This window comes from Copadichromis virginalis, linkage group LG9 (assembly GCF_057382275.1).
Source record: "Copadichromis virginalis isolate Kocher_CV1m ecotype Utaka linkage group LG9, C_Virginalis_male_GT1.1, whole genome shotgun sequence".
Classification (NCBI taxonomy): Eukaryota; Metazoa; Chordata; class Actinopteri; order Cichliformes; family Cichlidae; genus Copadichromis; species Copadichromis virginalis.
This window is the reverse complement of record NC_140626.1, coordinates 9,987,377-10,008,303: the sequence shown is the minus strand read 5'-3', so window position 1 is coordinate 10,008,303 and position 20,927 is coordinate 9,987,377. Positions and strand designations below refer to the sequence as shown.

The 20,927-nt window shown below is 42.2% G+C and overlaps 1 protein-coding gene across 5 annotated transcripts in view; it reads left to right on the top strand.

The window, feature by feature from the left end:
• Window positions 1-20,927, top strand: part of LOC146701244 (WD repeat-containing protein 37-like) — a 22,469-nt gene extending 1,542 nt beyond the window's left edge. For 3 of the 5 annotated variants that reach the window (XM_085467585.1, XM_085467587.1, XM_085467586.1), the window contains exons 2-15: window positions 1-259; window positions 2,178-2,274; window positions 2,370-2,465; window positions 4,727-4,791; window positions 5,134-5,199; window positions 8,248-8,386; window positions 8,853-8,924; window positions 9,212-9,256; window positions 9,435-9,511; window positions 9,633-9,867; window positions 11,302-11,443; window positions 16,275-16,409; window positions 18,503-18,617; window positions 18,722-20,927. The exon at window positions 1-259 is cut by the window's left edge and continues 8 nt beyond it. In XM_085467585.1, the coding sequence (XP_085323711.1) occupies window positions 107-259; window positions 2,178-2,274; window positions 2,370-2,465; window positions 4,727-4,791; window positions 5,134-5,199; window positions 8,248-8,386; window positions 8,853-8,924; window positions 9,212-9,256; window positions 9,435-9,511; window positions 9,633-9,867; window positions 11,302-11,443; window positions 16,275-16,409; window positions 18,503-18,617; window positions 18,722-18,853 (1,569 nt within the window). In that variant the 5' untranslated portion in view covers window positions 1-106 and the 3' untranslated portion in view covers window positions 18,854-20,927. Of the gene's footprint in view, window positions 260-1,644; window positions 1,818-2,177; window positions 2,275-2,369; window positions 2,466-4,726; window positions 4,792-5,133; window positions 5,200-8,247; window positions 8,387-8,852; window positions 8,925-9,211; window positions 9,257-9,434; window positions 9,512-9,632; window positions 9,868-11,301; window positions 11,444-16,274; window positions 16,410-18,502; window positions 18,618-18,721 lie in introns of those variants that run through there. The other 2 variants (XM_085467589.1, XM_085467588.1) reach the window with 2 other exon arrangements.

The window sequence follows — 20,927 nt, the reverse complement described above, 5'->3', positions numbered from 1 at the left end:
CGATAACTGAAAGCCTGAACCAGCCAACCAGAAAGTCCAGCCAGTGTTTACCTGTTTCTCAGGTAGGGTGTGAACAGGGGGCAGGGCCACCCACGAGGTAGGAGGGATGCCTGTGGAGGGCGGAAGCAGCAGCGGCTCTGCTTCAGCTGCCCGTCACCCCAAGCAGAAGCGCAAGGCTCACAGTTTGTCTATCAGGCGCACCAACAGCACAGAGGAGAGGCCGGGAGGCATCCAAAGAGGAGACATGCTGGATGGACAGGTGAGGGGGAAATACACAAAGACATGGATCCATGGGTTTTCTCATTTACACACAAGCAAATCGACAACAGCAGACAAGCAATCTATGTTAACTTGAAGTTTTGAAGACAGCGTAATAACATATGTTAGGTGTAAAACACACAGAGTTTCACTTTAAAACACAGAGCAGGCTGTTCTCGCATAAGTAGCATTTTTATTGTTAGGCTGTTTTGGTGCGAGGCTGGTTCTTTCATTCACAAGAGTACAGTATGAGCCGGTTAAGCAGCATTTCTTTTATTTTGTACTTGCAACATCAACAACGCCACGCTTTCACGTGTTTATGAGTTTCTTCCTTGTTGTGAAACAGTAGCTGCAGTTTCTTGGGCAGATATTTCTTAGTCAAAAAGTTAATGCTGTCTCTGTCCTCTGTGGGTTTAGACTTTGGTTACTCATTTCTTTGTTTTAAAACAAAGTACTCGCCTGTGTCTCTGGTATCAAGTTGGTTATTAACTTTCTCCAAACACGGTTCTCTAAATTAGTTCTACAATTGATTTATTTCTTCCAGAAAAGGGAAGAGTGGGAACCTGTTCACGAGCAGCCATTTCCTGGTGCAGACCAGTTGCTTCTTCCCTTCTGAGATAATAAAAACTGTTTCTGTTTGATCAAGAATATCTTGGTTGTTAACTTTTGGGAGTTGGCTTTACAGCGACCTTATTGAAAGTCATCTCCCAGATAAGACCAACAGATGGTTTGTGAGTGTTTCACATTGTATTGACAGGTTTCTCGTATCGGGGGAGATGATAGACAACGTGTAGGGTTAAAATGAAAAACACGTTGGGTGACCTACTTATCAGTCGCTCTCAAAAATGGGATGGTTGAATTTGTCAGTTTGCCAGACCATGGAAATCCTTTGCCTTTTACTTTCTGCGCTTTGTCAGCCACTAAAACTAGAGCTCAGCTTGCACTCGCCTGTTGTCTCATCAAGTTTTAATATGGGCCGCTTGTTCAGGTCTGATTAGTCTTTTCAACAGTCCTTTTTTGTTTATTGCCAAGACTGGCTGGCGCTGTGGATGTACCTCCTCTATTCCCTGCAGCACTGGCTACACCTACACAGACAGTTTTATGGACCCATATTTTACACAGAACAGATATTCTTCCTCACTTTTAACGCTGCCGGCTTTGGCCTGAGCAAGCTGCAGGTTTAAGTGCCACTACTAAAGCAGCTTTAAATTCACAAGGCCTGCCTGTTACTTCTTAAATGACCTTTATTTATTTGTTTGGGCTTTTTTTTGATAAAGTGTGTGAACGTGGTGATGACAGAATGGTCATGCGGCTAACGTCATTGTGCCAAGCGGTTGGTTTTTTTAACACGTGCCTCAGCTGAAGGGTGACAAGTGAAGTGTTTGGTATCGTTGTCTTTTGGACGGCTGAAGGACTGAGCAGCAGCGCTCAGGGAGCTGTGAGACGCAGCCTTCTGAATCTAGTGTTTTCATGGCAGCTTTTATGTGTCTTCACATGCTAGTCTGGTGGAGATTGGCGGTCAGCTGGTAACTGGGTACATCTAGGACTGCACCATGGAGGTAAGTTAGTAGAGGCTGGTTGGACACTCCTGTTGTGTAGTTATTTGTTTTTAGCTTGTAGCTCTGTAGCTCAAACTGTGGCCAAGAGTTCGCACAAGTTCATCTGCTGCCCGATTAAATCGCGTAAACACGTGTGTTCAGTTAAACGTTTTACCTTTAAGAGTCACAAACTTCACTTCCGACTGTAATAACAGAACATGTTGTTGTTATACAGTTCTGCATTTTTGGCATAGCATTATGCTACATTATGTTACGCCACACTTGAGGAGGATGTGGAGCGAATTCCTGCTCTACATTCCTGACCTTGAAGCGTGCCGTGTGTATGACCTTACTGTGTGGTTCTGTTTTCTGTCTGTCCAGGACTCCAAGCTGCCTCTCGCTTTGCGGAGCAATCTTCTTGACCTGTTTGGTCAGATTGAACGGGAGTTTGAGAATCTCTACATAGAAAACCTTGAATGTGAGTAACTAACAGTGTACGCATCAGTGCTCATTTACTGAGTGGACGTTTTCAGTGTTTAAATACTGACACGTCATGGCTGTCTTACGTTGCAGTACGTCGGGAAATTGAATCACTGAATGAGCGGCTGACTGGAGATGGACAGGCTGTTGAGGGAGGAGACCCCACCAAGGGAGCCTTGAAAACAAAAGGTCCGTAATTTCCAACACAAATCTATTTAAGTCTGTAATTTACACTGAGTACAGTTAATAGAAGTCTTTGGAAATTGAAATGGAAAATATTGATTGTGTTTAAAGTGGATATCTCATCCCATGGTGGCTGAAGTAATCTCCCTGGGAGCTGATAAACATAAAGATTTAAATTGGCATGTTACTTATGTGTCATCTTTGTGACAGACTGTCGTAAAACAGCTGTACACATATGAGCAGTTGTTTTTATTTTTACCTTTAGGAAGCCAAACTGTGTTTGTTCTTTGAGATACTGTGGTTTAGTCACGATGCAGATAGATAAATGGTGACTTGTAGGGCGTTTGTAAATGATTAAACTGCTGATTAAAACTCGAGGAAGTTGTTGATCACAGTCCACACAGTGTTATTGCCACAGGCTGAAGACAGAGGAGTCGCCAGCATCACAAAGGCGGTGAATTTCGCCGGCTGAGTGGCACCGTAACACCCACAAAGGGGTGTGGGACTTTTCAGTAAACTGATTTCTCCTGCATTGATCTGAGAGATATTACAAACAGTGGCATTCCCACTCTGTCTCTAGCCAGCTTTTCGTGTTCTGCATCACATCCATGTCATGACATTTCTCAAAAAGTATCACAAAAAACATTTTGGACCCAAACTACCAGGAGTCCAGGAACATAAATTGAAGGGAAATGTGCCCCCAAATCACTCAAACATACGATAGCATTCGAAAAGAAGAGAAGTACAAAGATACAAGCAACTAAATGTTTACAAAATTATAGATAATACCAAAATAACTTTAAAATATTCAAGATAAAATAGCGAAGGACACGGATATTTTCTACCTTTAAAAAAATGCTGTAATGAATAAGAATTAAAGTGAAGGTTAATGAAAGCAACAAAGTTTAATTTGAGATGTTTTATCGGCTCTCTCAGACAGGCAGACTCTACCTGCACAGCCTAAAAAGACAATTTATCATTTCTTTTCTTTTTTTTAAAACTTCTTTTTATGGCAGATGTTTGTACCAGCTGTGTTTGTTTATGTTGTGTCTATATGCTGACCAGGCTGCTATATGGCATGGCTACACATTTGCATGAGCCACCTGTTTTTTCTTTGTACAGGGTGAGTGAACATTTTCTAGGAGCTAATGTTTACTTGGATTTTACTATTTGGGCATCCAGCAGCCTCCATAAGGTGAAAATACTCTCCAGTAACCCTCTGCCTGGCTGTGTATCCCTGTTTTTAGTAAATGTGTTTTCAATGCCAACAGTTGCCTCGATTTTCACTGCAGCATCCATAGTTTTCATTTGACTTCAGAGCTTGAGGCACATGCCCACCTGGAGGCCAAAAACAGTATGGCGGCCCTTTGAAAGTCTATAAGTTTAACTTATCGAAAATACCAGAAGGTTCCTGTGCTATCAGATGCACTAATAAGCTTTAACTAACCCTGCCTTACAGGCCAAACGTACCAGTCCCTGTTTCTTCTCAGCAGCCCCGGCTGTCAGTGGTGTCTCAGTTAAACTGTTGGAACAATTTACCTGACATTAGATGTATGACAAATGTGACAAATTCATGTTATTGGAACTTTTCTGACCCTACACTGTAAATTTCCACAAGACATGAGATTGGAATACATATGAAAATACATGTAGCTGTAAGCTTCTAACCTGGCAGCAGTGCAAGGTGAGAAAACCCCCCAAACACTTTAGTCCTGCAGTACTACTGAGTGTCCACTATCGGCTGTCATGATGGAGTAACGTTTTGTAATCGTTTTTGGCCACCAGGTTAGCAAGTTAGCAAGTGACTGAAATCTGTGAATCACTATAAGATGCCATATAAAAATTGTACAAACAATGATGACACGTTCTGTAAACTGGTCGATGTTCATTACTGCTTGGGGTGAGACACTCACATAGGTCAGACTTATGTAAACCCTCTGTTATGACACCTAATATCCTTAAAGCCAGCCTGGATTTCTAAAATAAGCTCAGTTTAACTGGTGATCACACTTTGTGAAGCTGAGCTCTCGACAGTATTTTCACAGCTCCGTCCTTGCTGGACACGGGGACATTTACACTGCATAAATGTTCAGTGTAGATAGTATAACTAGAAACGCTCAACAAGGCTTTGTATTGTCAAGGTGTGTGCTATTTTAAAATCTTGACACTTTACGAGACCGTTACTGCAGCAGTGAATAAAAGCAAGCAAGAGTTCTGTCACTGGGTAATGAATTTCATTCATTGTTCTTTGTGTCTCTGTCACACAGCCAGCCACAGCACCAGTCAACTGTCACAGAAGCTGAAGACGACCTACAAAGCCTCTACCAGCAAGGTACCTGGCACAAGCCACGTTAGCCCGTTCAATAGAGCTCGTAAGACGTGTCATGTGTGTAAATATTTGAGCTTTTGGGATTCAGGCCTGTGTGAAGTAACTGACTGTGGAAAGCCCCTGTAATGCTGAGTGAGAGGAAGGAAGAATCTTCCTCTGAGGAGATCATAATCTGTTTAAAAAATGTGGGTAAACAAATAATTCACTGATATGATTGAAGATTTTAATCACAGGGGTAAAAGAAATCGTGTGTTTACTACAGCATTTACCACAAAATGTCATCTCCCATGACTTTGTCCTTTGTAATCTCTTGACTCTCTGACACAATGCTTGTACACTTTCCAGGGCAAATTAGGTGGACCTCGCAACTTCAGTGTGGCAACATGGGAGTTGTGGGGCGGAGATTCATGGGTAACTTCCTGAATGCTCTGTTTGCCACTAAGCATCATGGGGGAGGCGGTGGTGGCTTGAATGTCTCTTTAACTGCAGTCTGAACTTGACTCCTTCTCTGCTCTGCACTCATACTCAAGTCATTTGGGCAAAGCTGCATTTGTTAGATGTACAAAGTGTTACTTTATATTTTATTTGTTTATCCTTTTTTGTATCGCCTTTCATTACTTTGGCGATTCTTTGAGTCACTTTTCATCAGCTATTTCAAACACCGTGTCAGTTGGCTACACTTACCTTCTTGCTAGATGAGAAGATCAAAAGCAGTCCCAATTTTGGGGGGAGCTGACGTTAGTAGCTGGATAGCTTAGCTAAGCACAAAGACTAGGCCTAAAGACTTCTAATGAGGAAGCAACATTGTATTGCCCGAAAGGTAACATAATACATCTATCAACAATGATTTCTGTGGAACTTTTGTGCTAGTAATTTCAAGTTTCTGCTGGTCGCCTTAAAAAAATAGTCCGGCACACGATCCCTGCCTTCATAAAGTTTTGTTGTTTTTACAGTTAAGTTTTTGCACAGTTCAAACAATTGATATAAAAGATTTTGTCTGCACATTATGCCTTGTTTTGACTGAGCCAGCTAGCTGTTTTTCCTGTTTTCAGATTTTATGTTATCCACAGTTAACTGGCAACTTGACCAGTGATTAGTGTTTTGTGTTTTTTTTTTTGGGGGGGGGGTGTTGTTTATTTGTTTTTTTGTTTTTGTTTTGATCAGTGTTCCCCCGCATTGGCTTATGTTGGACAGGTCTGCTTTCAGCTTCTTTTTGTTGTCTTTTCCATACAGATGTTGTTAGTAATGATTACTATTATTCTGCCTTTGAAATTAACAGATAGTTTTTGTAAAACTATTTCAGATTTTGAAAAAAAATAACATCAGGTTTTTCATTAATCTGAAAAATTGCTGCCTTTTGTCTTATAAAGCTAGATGAAGTGTTTCCTCTCTAATTGGTAGAAACCTGTATCTGTACTTGCCATCAGGTTACAGATGAAACATCAGCAGGACAGCTGATGCCCTCGAGCTAGCATCCCTGCCACTAGCAGTATAGCTTCTAGCATCTTTACATCTGGTTAAAACGTTCAGGGCTGATCTCTGTCTGATCGAAATCTGTTGTAATGAAAAAACTACCATATTCTATCTTCACTTCACCTACTTTGCTCTGCTCCTCTCCACATTCATGCACACACAGTGAGAGCAGAGGAGAGGAAACTGGTGTGAGCTAAACATTACACGAGTGCAGATAAAATTAGTAAAATAGAAAAATACCTAAAATAAATATTTATCTTTTTTCCATTTCTATATTTACAGTAATAGGAGAATCATTTTTCTCTTCTTTTGTGTTCTAAGTAAAATGCTGTTCTGCTTTTTTTAATGCAGAGAAAAACCTTGAATATAGCCACAGTGAAAAGAGCATTGAGGGAATCAAGAAAAGGCTTCTTTAATTAACCCCATGACAGAAGTAGCAGCTATGTACAATACCACTAACCTCTCAGCTGGCTAAGAAACATGACCAAAAACTAATTTTGGAAAGATGGAGGGGACTTGAAACTAATGATCCTGACTAACTATAGCTTCAGTGTTGTACGGGGTTGACATTGACTGGGCTATTCACTCATCTTGTCTGCTATTTTGCTCTAACAACAGGAGGTGTATAGTAAGGTTGCATCAGAGCGCAAGGTGAATATAAACACTCTGGACAGAATAAGAGTTTATATTAACACAGTCTGGCACTCATGAACCAAATACTTTGCTGCTGCTGCATCTAATGTCTAGCAATGTTGTTAGCTTGTTGCTGTGGTCAGCTGTCTGCAGCAGCATGTAAAGTACTGGCTGTGACAGCTCTGTGACAAGTGAAACTGCACTTTAGTTTGTTTATCTGGTAGCCTGCAGTGACGGGTCCATGTGCAATCAGACCACTAGTTATTTTTAGAGGTTGCACCGGTCGTTTACAAGGACAATCACAATCTGTCCTCTCGATAATTTGATACTCTAGTGACATGCAGTGTGGCGCAATCTGAAATCACAAATATGGCAAACATAAAAGTGTCGCAGTGTACAAACACACTTGGGGTCTCTATCACAAAGCCAGTTTAAATTATTCTGATAAGCTGACATTTAACAATGAAAACGTATAACTTTAAATAGAGGAACACAGTATAGAGATATTCAAATAACTTCCCGATAATATAACTAATGTGATTAGACAAACAGAATTACCACAAAGTGAAGTCTTTTTAATGTGTTTGGCATTTTCAACATGAGCGGTTATAAACTGATAAACATTAAAAACAGTTAAAAGTTAAGGAAGGCTCGACCTGCCAATGCAGAGGGTGACCAGCACAGGTAGTCTGTGCTGAAAAATAAAACAGGTACGCGATAAAGCTGTAATGTTGCTTTTGTAATTAACTGAATTCATAAACAGCATGCACAATTAATATTCCATTTTAATTGGTTATCGAACTTCAGTTTGTAGTAAAACCTTTTTTATCTCTGACATAATTATCACCAAAAGTAAAAACGACTTATTATTCTTATTGCTCATCTCTTTAATGAAAACCTTTGCCGTCATTATGATCATGTGGGAGAAATGTCAGGCTGGCTTTGTTCCCATGTCCTTAAGTTAAATTGCTTTGGAGCCATTTAGCTGTACAGTTAGGATTAATGACACCTCAAAGAGACTTAACCTATTTCCTAAGAAGACGCCTTTCCAGGTGACCTTGTTTTGTGATACACACCCTTGATCTAATCTGGCAAGCAACACATTAGCTTTTACTGTGTTTGACAACGAGTAACAGTTAACTGGCAATACCTGTATGTAGCCAGGTGTTGGCTAGGAGTTATATCAGTATTTACGGAGCCTAAATGAAGCTGTGCAGTAAGACAGGAGAACTACAAGTTAAACTCTACATATTCTTATATTTTGTAATCAGTGTAATTACATTTACATTTTTTAATAATTTAACTGAGTGCTGTTAAACCGTTATACTTTTCTCTCCCTCACACTCGCTTCAGATCGTGTCCAGTTTCAAAGCCACCACCGGCTCCCGGGCTTTGTGCCAGCTGCTCAAGGAGTATGTGGGCCATCGCGATGGGATCTGGGACCTCAGTGTCACCCGAACTCAGCCAGTGGTGCTGGGCACTGCCTCTGCAGGTAGAGAAAAAAAGTCCCTTCACAGACTATATAAATCAATCATGATAGCTTTGTTGTACACACAGGCAGCATGTGGCACCCTAGTTTTAAATAAGAATAAATAGCAAAGACTAAAGGTGCTGCAAGCAATATTTGCATCATTATATCTTTGTCAAATTAATTGTGATGCCTCGGTGCAATTAGCAGAAAATGAGAACATACTTAAGATGATTGATTACATCTGGTGATGCAGCGCAAGTAGTGTTTTAGTATCAATATTTATCCAAACCAGTCCTTCAGAAACAACATGTTGGCCTCGTTTTATCTTTAAGGAAGCTCGTTAAACAATCCAGAAATTTCTTACCACATCCACTCAGACTATACAGCCCATTACATAAAGGCAGGATCATACAGCGTGAAACCATTAGCTGGTTACTGTAAAAATGGAAATGGCTGCATGTTGTTTATACCTGCTCTCTCTTAACAGACCACTCAGCGCTGCTGTGGAGTATAGAGACGGGCAAATGTCTGCTGAGGTATGCTGGCCATGCAGGATCAGGTAATCACAGCCAAAAGCTTTATTTGTCTACAGACATTCACAAAGTCCATACACAAAAATTATTCTAAATCGTTTATATTTTTTCTAATAGAATGTTTTAATAGCCTGTCTGAGTGCTTATAACAATATTTAGTGTGACGTACAGCCTGTCGTGCGACATCTCTTGTTAATAAACACTGGCTCATGGCAGAAGCATTTCGAAGCGTATTCTTAGATGTAACACTGTCTGTCAACATTTGCTTACACGGCTTGTTAGATGACGTCTCTTCATTGTTCCCTTTGCACAGTCAACTCCATCAAATTCCACCCCACAGAGCAGATGGCACTCACAGGTAAGCATTTGAATGCATGTTTGACTTGTCAAGTCGACTACGTTAAATATAGCATCTGTTTCAACAGGTTTGTTCTCCTTGTCGTCGTTTCAACCGTTTTCTGCTGCATCTGTTGCCTCCAGCAGTCACTCGTGTGTAGATGTGAGCTGTGCTCTTTGTTGATTTGTACTTTCCACAGCCTCTGGGGACCAGACGGCTCACATCTGGCGGTACATGGTGCAGCTTCCAGCCCCACAGCCACCACCAGATGTCAGTGTGAGTAGCTTTGAACTTGTTCTCTTCCCAGTGTTTCTACAATAGGTCACTTTACTCTCAAATGAATCAAACCAAAACAAGACAGGAGCTCGACTGAGCTTTTGTTTTGCGTCTTTCACAGGCTCCGTGCGATGAAGACCAGGATTCTTCGGACAGAGAGGAAGGCGAGGTGGATGGCGAGGGCCCTTGTGAAGTGCCCACGGTCCGGGTTGCTACTGCAACACTCAAGAGCCACCAGGGCGTCGTAATAGCAGCTGATTGGTTAGTGGGAGGCCGACAAGTGGTGACAGCTTCCTGGGATCGTGCTGCCAACCTGTACGAGGTTGAGACTTCTGAACTGGTTCACACGCTCACTGGTATGTAATGGCAGAGGAGTCGTAAACAGAAGTCAGGGTTTTTGTTATTTTTCTTCCTCATTAGTGTACTTTGTATGACACTCTACAGTTTAACCAGACTGTTATTAAAGTTCAAATATGAAACTACAGACATTTTATCTTGAGGCATGCTCACTCATCCAGATAAGGAAATCCCAAACAGTTGATTCTGTTCATCTGGACGTAGCGTTTCCAGTGGGAAAAACCACTCATCCAAGTGACTTCTTCAGTCTCAGCTGGCTGCAGGTTTTCCCAACCTTATAAACAGTACATTTGCACAATGACTGAAACTAGCACCACTGATGAACTATGGGCTGTGAGGTCAGTCATTAATGTGGAAAATTTCATAACCACTGATCAACAAGCACTGATCAATGACCATGAGTACCATTCACAGAGCGTTGGGGAGTGGCTGCAATCACAGCATTGTAGGATGGTAAAAGATGTACCCTTAGGCCCCCTCCTTGATTCAGAGATGGTCTTTCCCTTTTCCTTGACTCCTCGCTCGAACCAGCGTTCCTCCCTGTCCAGGATGTGTACATCCTCATCACTGAAAGAGTGTCCACTCGCCTATAGGTGTAAATAGACTGCAGAGTCCTGGCCTGACGAGGTAGCTCTTCTGTGTTGTTCCATCTGCTTAGCCAGAGGTTGTTTGGTTTCCCCGATGTATAAATTATGGCAATCCTCCTGGCACTTAACAGCGTACACTGTGTTACTCTGTTCTGATCCTTGGGGTTGACCTGTTTTTGGTGCAGCGTGTTTTGGGGTTTGAAAGCCACAGAGACAGGGTGTTTAGAGAAAATGTGTTTCAGCTGTTCCAGTGCTGCTGACACATACGGGATCACTACAGGTTTTTGCTCAGGCAGCAGTTGTCCTTTTCTCCTGGATCGGCTGGAGTGATAGAGCAGTGACAAAATGTTCTCATGATAGTCTTTCTGGTTTAGCAAAACCGTGCACCTACCCTTGTCTGCTGGACAGGTGATAATGTTGTCATCACTAAGCAATGTGAGTGCCTTCCTCTCCTCCATGCTGATGTTTGATGTTGGGTACAGGCATTATAAAATCCATGTAGTTTGTGGAGCCAGCTTGCTTCTTTCAGTGTTTCTCAAACTCTTTTTTAAAAGCTGCCAACTTACAACTTTTAAAAAGTCATTATTAATACTAAACGATCCAGGTTGAATTTTACTAAAAAGGTCAGTGCAATAGCACCAACAAGCTTTCTTCTTTTCCATGAAATCACATTCAGCCTCATATTTTTCACCTTCTTGTCCACGCTCCACCTACACTGGTTTAATCCAAAGAAAATCTGACGTGTAAAAATCACACGCTGTTGTTTTTGTTGTTTTTTTTTTATGTTGAGATTACTTAAAAAGGTGTGATTTTATGCAACACAATGTGCTGTGTGTGTGTGTTCAGGCCATGACCAGGAGCTGACTCACTGCTGTACCCACCCAACCCAGCGGCTGGTGGTCACTTCATCCAGAGACACCACCTTCAGACTGTGGGACTTCAGAGACCCATCCATCCACTCTGTCAACGTCTTCCAGGGACACACTGAGTGAGTCTTTCTCTCTCACCCGCGCTCCTCCTTCCTGGTTCCCTGACAGATACTTAAATGTGGGTGCAGTCTTTAATTTGCCCACAGGGTGGTGCTGTAGCATCTCACCTCCATAAATCCCTCCAACATTTTCTTTTTCCTTTTACATTAATTTACAGACCCTGTTGCTCTAAGCCAAATCCTCCACTTGCCTCTCATTCATTACGGAGCACTTCTCCTCACTTCAACAGTTTGCTTCTCTTTCTCCTCTCTGCTCTTCGACTCTCGTTCTCCCTCCCTCTTCCCGTTCATTTATCTGTCCGTTTCTGCGTTAATCCCCCCACTCTGTGTAATTTGGCACTTTGCTCGCTGTTAACACTCAATTGCAGCCGCTCATTTCAAAACGATGACTGTCAGGCTTGTCTGTGGCTTTCAATGGCAGTGCTCTTTAAAAGGCACAAGAAGTGCAAGTGTGTGTGTGTGTGTGTGTGTGTGTGTGTGTGTGTGTGTGTGTGTGTGTGTGTGTGTGTGTGTGTGTGTGTGTGTGTGTGTGTGTGTGTGTGTGTGTGTGTGCCTACATGCGTGTGCCGGCTGGCTGGCAGCCTTTGATTGCAAGTGGGGGGATTATGGCAGAGCTCATTATGTACGACCCCAACATGTATAATTCCCGCAGATCCCACTCTAATTCTCTCCCATAGACAATTGCTGTAATGAGATTAAGCACCAGTGTTTCACAGTTAACAACAGCCCTCCTCCCCTCCTTTCCTTCCCTCCATCCTTATTTCCTTCACAAATGGCCACTTTCTTTGTGGCGCTGCATTTAAAGCAACAAGTAGACCTTCAGGCAGACATAATGATTCCCCAAACTTCTGCAGGCTCATTACAGGACTGCAAAAAGCCTAGTCTGTAATAGTATTTCTGCCACTTGACACACGCAGTGTAAATAAGAATGCAGCTGAGCTGTTTTTCAAGTTGCTGATTAATAGTTTAGTTTTGTAAATATGTATAAATGGAAGACGATGCCCATCTCAGAAGAACACAACTTTAAAGTCTTCAGATGTCATGTTTTCACTCATGTGGTGTGCATCAGTGAGTTGAAAACCCAACAATACTAATTTAGCTGAGATGTAAACAAGTAACACAATGTAGACTTCAAAGATGAATTAATTGGTTTAGTTTGTTAAATGCTTGCAAATCCATTCTCGGCCTTTTGCTCAGTAATTATTAAATATATTTAGTCCTGTTGTTTACTTTATAAAGAACACGGTGACACTGCTGCCAAGTGCCTGGAAACATAATAAGACACAGAATCTGATTAGATCTCAGTGTTGATATCTTGGTGATTTCGGTCCAACAAATATGCTAAAAAGTCCTAAATACTCGCTTTAATGGTTTGGAGGAGTAGTAAGCAGAAGAGGAGTTGAGACAGGCGTATTCTGTTTATCAACTCATGGCTTTTGCTGTATGTTTGGGCGAGTAGGAAAGCATAATGGACTGGACGCTGGAAAGAAGCTCATTGACTCTGTGTGTGTTTTTACAGTTTCCCCACTTTACTACTTGTGAGGTATCCTTGTTTTAACAGTGCCTTAGAGCACTAACAGGTTGCCATTCCTCCTACTAATTTCCCAGGATCTCCAACATGACATAATGGTGTGGCATAAATGGCATAATCTCCGCGTCCCTCCTGTGGAAACATCAGAGAGAGTAGAGTGTGAATAGTTTAATAGGCAGACGAGGTTGAGAGCTAGAGGGGAGACAGCCTCTCGTTTTCACCGTCTTCACTGGCAATTACAGCTAACGCTCCCTGACAGCGAACCTTGGCAGCTAAAAGTGCCGTGCGCCCCCTCTGTCCCGCCACCCCCGCCGTAATTGCAGTGTAATGACAACTGCGCGTGAGCTAACAAAACGACCGAGAGCAAACGAGAAATGACAGCGGACTTGCTCTACAGACGGACTGCCATGTCACGTTTGTCTCTGCTGCCGTCGACGGCTTTCGGTGACATCTGATTGCAGTTTTGGAGAAATGCAACTCTGTACGTATGTGTGCTCGTGTGTGTCTGCATGCAGATGTGACATCCTGTCTCTGGAGGAATACAACAGCACTTACCGGGTTCTCAGCGACTGTCAGATCTGCAGCATGGCAAAATAACAGAGTGCTCTTAAACCTCTTAGTCGTCGCTACCTGAATATTTTCATTAACATTTTAGGCTTATGCTCTCACCCACTCAACAGTGAGCACATGTTAAGGTTCTTTGAGATTTCCATACATTTAAATGCAGTCGCTTAGACCAAAGCCTCAGTGCCAGAACAGAAATCCAGTCCACTTAACAGTTTTACGTAAGAAAAATTAACATGCAGTTTGGTATCAATGTCAATAATACAAAGGAGTCTTACAAACTGTTATAATAAGTCTAGCCAGATCATTTTACACACTGCTTTCATGTGATATTTGCATTTATAATGCACAAAAAAATTTAACCCAGCAACACAAAGGCATTCAGAGTGCTGTTAAAAATGTCTTATATTTCGGGGAAGTATTTTCATTTGAAGATTGAGCCGAAGCTTCACGTGAAGACTAGCTGTAACTGTCCAAAGGGCTTTCTTTGTAGATGTTGAAGCTACACGTGTGTCCTGGGCTGTGATGTCGCTTAAACGTATCACATGAGGCTGTCATAAAGTTTCTGTTTTGAAAAAGCACATCCCCAAGAAAACACTCACCGAGTGGCTGTGCACCAGCTTTCTGCCTTCTCGAGATTCACTCTTTCACACGAGTGAGTGACAGCGAGATAAAACGATGTATTGTAGGGTCTTTACCTTATAATGGAACGCACCGTGAAGTGACTGTTGTTGTGATTTGTTGCTGTAGAAATCAAATTGAAATGATCTGTTTTCTTTGTGAGAACAAGTTTGAGTTTCAGATCATCACAGTTGGTCAAAAGTTGGAAGTTTTGCATTGTTCTCATTTTCTTCACATCTTATATGAGTCATGACACCTATTGTTCAGGAGAATACTGCAGCCTGTACTCGCACGCTCAGTGCTGGTGTAAATCCTACCGAACCGTGGCAACGTCAGTATTTGTGTGCATGAACGGCCATCTCTCGCTTCTTCTCCAGCACCTAAAGTCTCACAAAGAGTCTCGACCTTGGCTGTCAGAGACACTGCAAAGCATTAAGTACTACTGAACACTCCCCTCCTTCCTCACACCCATTCTAAAAACCCTTTAACCTTAATCAACCTTTTAATCAATTATCTCGTCTGATTACACTCCCCTCACACCTCCCACCTAACACACCTCCTATCTTTCCTCTTCGCTATCTCTCCCTGCTCTCCGTTTATTCCCAGGTGGGCTGTACCCTGCAATGTCAGAAGGTGCCTGTAACGATAGAGCAGTTTCTTTGAGCCGCAACCTCCCTAATAGCACAAAGTTTAGTCCGCTAATTAGCCCTTAATGCCATGTCGATTTAAATTAAGCAGGAAGCCAGTTTTACCTAAAAAGATGGGATGTAGAACCCAAGATAGTGCTGTATGTGTGTGTGTAAAGGCAACACGAACCTTAATAAAGAACGAGGAAGCCTATTCAGGCTTTTGGTTTTACTTACCTCCATGAATGAGTAGAATAGATTCAAAATGCTAAAGATCTGTTAAATGTATGGATAGGCCTGACCTTAGTCCTAAAGAGGAATCATGCCTGGCTGAATATAGGGGGGGTGGAGGAAGGGATGGGTGTATGCACTGCTGCCTCCAGTGTGCAAAACATTCCTGTCAACAGGATCAACTAAATAAAGTACTGCCTGAATTTGAGCACACATTTGTTTTTGTTAACAATATGACAAAAGAACATTTAAGTTTTCAAACACATGGAGATTTCCACTATAAAGTCAAATGTTAACGAGTTATCGCGGATCTATATATATATATATATATACTGTATTGGTGTGGCTCCGTTGTATTGGATAAAAAACCATAACAATAAAACACTTGTGTATAGTTTAGGGGTGACCAAGCATACATCGAAAGTGCTGCAAGTAATGGGTACTTGAGGTTACCTCAAAAGGCTCTGAGAGGACGCGGTAAACGGACTGGTTCTTATATAGTGCTCGTGCACTCTACTTGAGTACTCAAAGAGCTTTATACATTCATACAAGCACTTTGCTCTACATTTCTAAGTGCTTCTGTCTAATGTTCACGCTCTGATGAATGCATCAGGAGCAACCGTGTATTACACTTGTATGTATTATGTTATATGTATAATGTTCCCAAACTTCGGAGCATGTGTTTCATCACATTTAATCGTAAACTGAGAGAAAGAAAATGTGACTAAATGCCAATGCATCGAGAGGAAATCATCGTTCACAGCATCCTGATGGCTCAAACACGTTTGCTGGTGTGAATGTTTTTAAGTCATTATTTATCTCTTCACTTTGTCCCGACTGCCGCATCTCTGTGACATCCTCTGTGCACGAGTGAGATCCTGCCAACTTCAAGTGGCAAAATGACACTTTGTAAGGTTTTAACAATGCAGAGTCGCATCATAAACGAAGAAGCACACAGTGTCAGCTTTACAGTGTTGTACCTGACACACCCTCTGTGGCTCCAAGTGTCTGCACATCACCGTGACGCATGTGTGCGGCTCGTGTCATCTTTTATGTATTAACAATAATAGCACTGCCCTGTGGGAGGGGGTGACTAATAACTTGTCACTCAGAAAACTTTCTTCTTTCCGTGACTGGTAGAGATGTGCAACTATGATCTCTGAAATAGAAAACCATGCTCATTACCACCTCCGTTTGCTGCTTGCACGCTTTCGTGCGTAACAAGTGTGTAACGCTGTCGTGTGTGTTTGTCTTGCAGCACGGTGACGTCTGCGGTGTTCACAGTGGGTGACAATGTGGTTTCAGGAAGTGATGACCGTACTGTCAAGGTGTGGGATCTGAAGAACATGAGGTCGCCTATAGCAACCATCCGCACTGACTCAGCTGTGAACAGGTAGGTGACAGGAGGAGAGAAACTGTAGCACGCGGTGCTGGACGTTACAAACTATGGTGTTAAATTGATATGTTGGCTGGTTGAGCGCTCTGTCAGTGGTTGTCAACACTATAAATTAATTTAAAGTCGTAGATTGCTTTGAGGTTTATTTATTCAATATAAAGTATAAATTGAATTAAAATTTTACAAGTAATTAACTTAGGCTGATGTAGTTAAAGTCAGCATTTTGGGCATCAAATTTTCTTTGTGTATTATACTTTTCTTTATACTTTATCCTTAACAAATGTATTGGAAAACCACCCGCTGTACGGTTTATGCAACCGCTGCTCTAAATTAGAAGTGATGGTAACTACCAATACTTGTAATTACCAGCATGCGCAAGCTCTTTAGTCAAAATGATATTTTTAATGCTAAAATGTAATTACTGTTGTTATCCATGAAATTTGAAATTCACTGGGTTTCTTTTTTTAAAGCTGAAAAAAATAATATAGCGCACTGTTATTTTTGATTAAATGTCAAATCACAGTTATTCACTTGCATTCCTGAATAGGAAAAAAAATTTTAGTTATTGAATGTTCTTGAGTGAGGTCGCAGATGCAAGTGATGGAAATTAGTTTGATTCAAAGGGTGGCTGGGCTCTCCCTTACAGATCATTTGAGAAGGACTTATAGTAGAGGTGCTGCTCCTCCACATCGAATAGCGCCAGTTGAGGTGGTTTAAGCAGGATGGTTCCAGATGCATCCTTGGCACGTTGTTTCGGGCATGTCCTGCTGGTAGGAGACCTCTGGTCTGAGCTGGAAGAGAGGGTGAGGGAATTCTGAACTTCCCTGCTTAGACCGCTGTGACCTGAACCTGGATAAGCGGCAGAATGGATAGATGGATGAATGTTGCACTTAATTAATTTTGGACTTCTCAGAGGAGTCCAGTGTTAGGTTTATATTGTTGGATTGTCATTTATGCTTAGAAATATATACTCATATATGCTTAGAGTTATATAATTGATTGCATATTGATTGGATGTCTGATCCTTAGCAGTCTGCAAAGACTGTGTGCCTTCCAGAGGGTTCTGGCATACTTTTTTTTTTTTTTTTTTTTAAATACTTGTGTTTTCTATTAGTGACTGGGGATCTAAAACAGTGTTTCCCAACCTTTTGGAGCCACGGCACATATTTCACATTAGAAAAATCACACCGCACACGACCAAACAAAAATGTCACAAAAAGCATATTGATCATTTTTCCCCACGCACCAGATATAGTGGAATTGGCTCGGTTTGTCCCCAGTGTACCTTTTTGTGCTTTCTTCTACTCATGCTTTTCTCCAGGAACCAGGTCAGACTGACTACTTTTTCATTTCAAATAACTATCTATTGCAGTGGTTCTTAACCTTGTTGGAGGTACCGAACCCCACCAGTTTCATACGCGCATTCACTGAACCCCTCTTTAGTGAAAAATAAAATAGGATTTCTTTCAAATTCAAGACATACATATGTTTTTTACTGGTGCACAAAATGAGGCGTGCATATCACGGCGGAGGCTCTGCCGAACCCCTGAGACCGACTCACCAAACCCCTGGGGTTCAATCAAACCCAGGAACCACTGATCTATTGCTATTATGCGCTGTGTCGTCTCACAGCATGACTATTTTGTAATTGTTTTTCTTCATCTTCATCTTCTTCAGCAGGTAGTTGTAGTGCCCTCTAGTGGAAGAGAATGTAATTGTTAGCGTGCTAATCAGGTGGAACCCGATAATCTTCCGTGCTGCAGGACAGTGGTGGGGAAACACTGGTCTAATAAACTTGTTAAGCATTGTATGTACTGTTAAGGCAGTTAGATGTTCGTATTAACATGGTTATTGTTCCTTATCTTCATCTTCCTTTAAAGTGCACCACACCACCATTTACCAGACAAGATTGTAAGTGTCATCATTGTGCTGCAAACAGAAAGTGAAAATATGCTTCAGACGTGGCTAGATTTAAATTCTATTCTTTCAGTAAATCACTGACATAGAGTCGGTCCAGTCAATCAGGAGAACTCGGGTCAGCAGATAAACTCTGGCTCCAGTTTAAAGTGCGACTACATCTGATCTTTCAGGATCAGCGTCTCTGCCAACCAGAAGATCATTGCTCTGCCACACGACAATCGACAAGTACGCCTGTTTGACATGAGCGGGGTGAGGCTGGCCAGACTTCCACGTAGCAACAGAATGGTAAGAGCAGAATAACCTGGACAGGAAGGCGGTTGTTAGCATCAGTTACCATAAACTAAAACGTGTGTGTGTGTGTGTGTGTGTGTGTGTGTGTGTGTGTGCAGGGTCACAGGCGAATGGTGTGCTGCACGGCGTGGAATGAAGAAAACCAGTCGTGCAACCTGTTCACGTGCGGCTTCGACCGGCAGGCTATCGGCTGGAACATCAACATCCCCGCCCTGCTGCAGGAGAAGTGATCAGAGTCCCTCCGTGTATAGACGGCGCAGCACACGTCTGCACTGTAACCCGCGGCCTCGCACACGCGTGTTTCCTCTGTCGAGCAGTTTGGTTGTCATGTGCTTCGCAGCTTTCCAGCAGTGAGCTCCAAGTTCAGACAGTAATTGCTCCTCAGTTACTCTCACATAAAAGCCTTTTCATGTCATCTGAACACGCGTGTACGAGGCCACACAGCCGACCTTCTGCGTCTGACCCTTCACTTATTTAGCATGGATCGTGAATTGTGACAAGGCTCGTCCGATCTGTCCGCCCCCAGCCTCCTCTATATATTTCTGACCCGTGTGCCGCGGGGCTGCCGATCACGGCACTGTTGTTTAGTTACTGCTGAATCGTCGCTCTTGCATGTAGATAAACTCAGTTTGCAAATGTTACTTGTAAAGTCACAAGAGAGTAGAACCGTTTGTAGAATACGATGTGTAAATAATATATTGTGGCCTGTTTAAAGTGACCTGTGTTGCAGGTTGTTGTTGTTAGCTAATGTGTCTTACAGTTTGGCAGAGACAGTTCTGTGATTCTTTTATTTTATTTTATCCTTTTGGTCAAATATTTGGAAGATTTCTTATCGGAACATATCACAAATCTCCGTCATATCACCTGTGCAGCGAGCGGGCTGCCGGGCCAGTCGGTGAGCGCTTCAAACGGCGTCTGAGGCGTTGTGGGAAACCTTTGACAGATTGAGATTCGCTCCCTTGCCTGTTACCTTTGATGCTTTCAGTTTCACAGCCAGCCTCCATATTTCCAGTATAGTTGAAACTGTAACTCTGCCTTGTTCTGCGTTTACAGTGGATTTTTATTTTTTTTAAACATGTTGCTTTTTTCTGCCTTTTCTGTGAGGATGTAAAGTGTCAAGAGCATAGCAATAATGACTCTGTGAACAGGAATGTGTTGTGCATTATCATATTCCAGTATTCCCTACGTGCTGCTGGTGTCCATAAGCTCGGTATAGACTCGTCCTCTTTAGCTTGCTGCCAGCTCCTGAGCCCTGCGTTGCTGTACTGTGTGATCCTTAAGTGAACTTGTCAGGTCATTTCTGTGCTTCAGTAGCGCTCCTGTCAACATGCTCTCGCAGTTTGTGTTGAGCCCTCAGTCTTCTATAACTTCCTGCATCTTTGTCGCTGGCGGCGCTTTTACTCTCTGCACGGAGCGCTCTTTATCCAAAAACAGAAGCAATAACCCAGCTTGACTTGATGTTTCTGGTGCTCGGAGTGAAGTCCGGGTCTTTCTTTTTTGTTTTCTTCCATTTTGAAATCAGTGACTATAACTTGAAATACACACTGAATCTCAGTTTGACTTCTGACTTGCCTAGAAATAGGCTTAACTGGATTCCAGGAAGCTTCAATTGTTACACTTGTGCAATATTTTAAACATGAAGTCATGCTGTAGTTTCTCACACGTTTAATCGACTTCAGTGCTGTAAAACCCACACAAAAGACTCTGTGTACCTGTGTGACTGCTGTAGCTGTAGCTCGGTGTATAAAGGTGACTTACTGAAAAATCTGGCTTCAGACTTCACTGCTGTTTCTACCCACAACACAAACGGGATGCATTCTGAAGTAGCATGAATCTGAAAGTGTAATAATCTTATTGAAATGCCTTACATTGCATTGAGGAGAAAAAACCCGGTGCATGGGCCTTATCCATCCAAGCATCAGTGCACTTTTCCAAATGCTTGTTAAAGAACTAATTGTGTTCCCGAGCACAGCAAAGATAGGATTTTTATTCCTGTTTCATTCAGGGAACTCAATTTGGCGCCCACCGGTATCAATGTCATTTTAATCTGCAGGTAGAACGGCACGGCCCGATTCGTGCCCCGCTTATGAATTTCAACCTGGAGGAAATATGATTTTGGATTGATACATTAAATTATTGCGTGCCAGGCTGTAGGGGTAAAAAAAAAATAGAGTGGATGGGCTTTGCTTCACTGTAGCGAATCATATTCACCTCAAACTTCATTATGTGATCTACTTTGCATACTTTATTGTGACGGGTACGTGCTCTCTTGACACTTTCCAATAAAACGTGTGATTTCCTTTT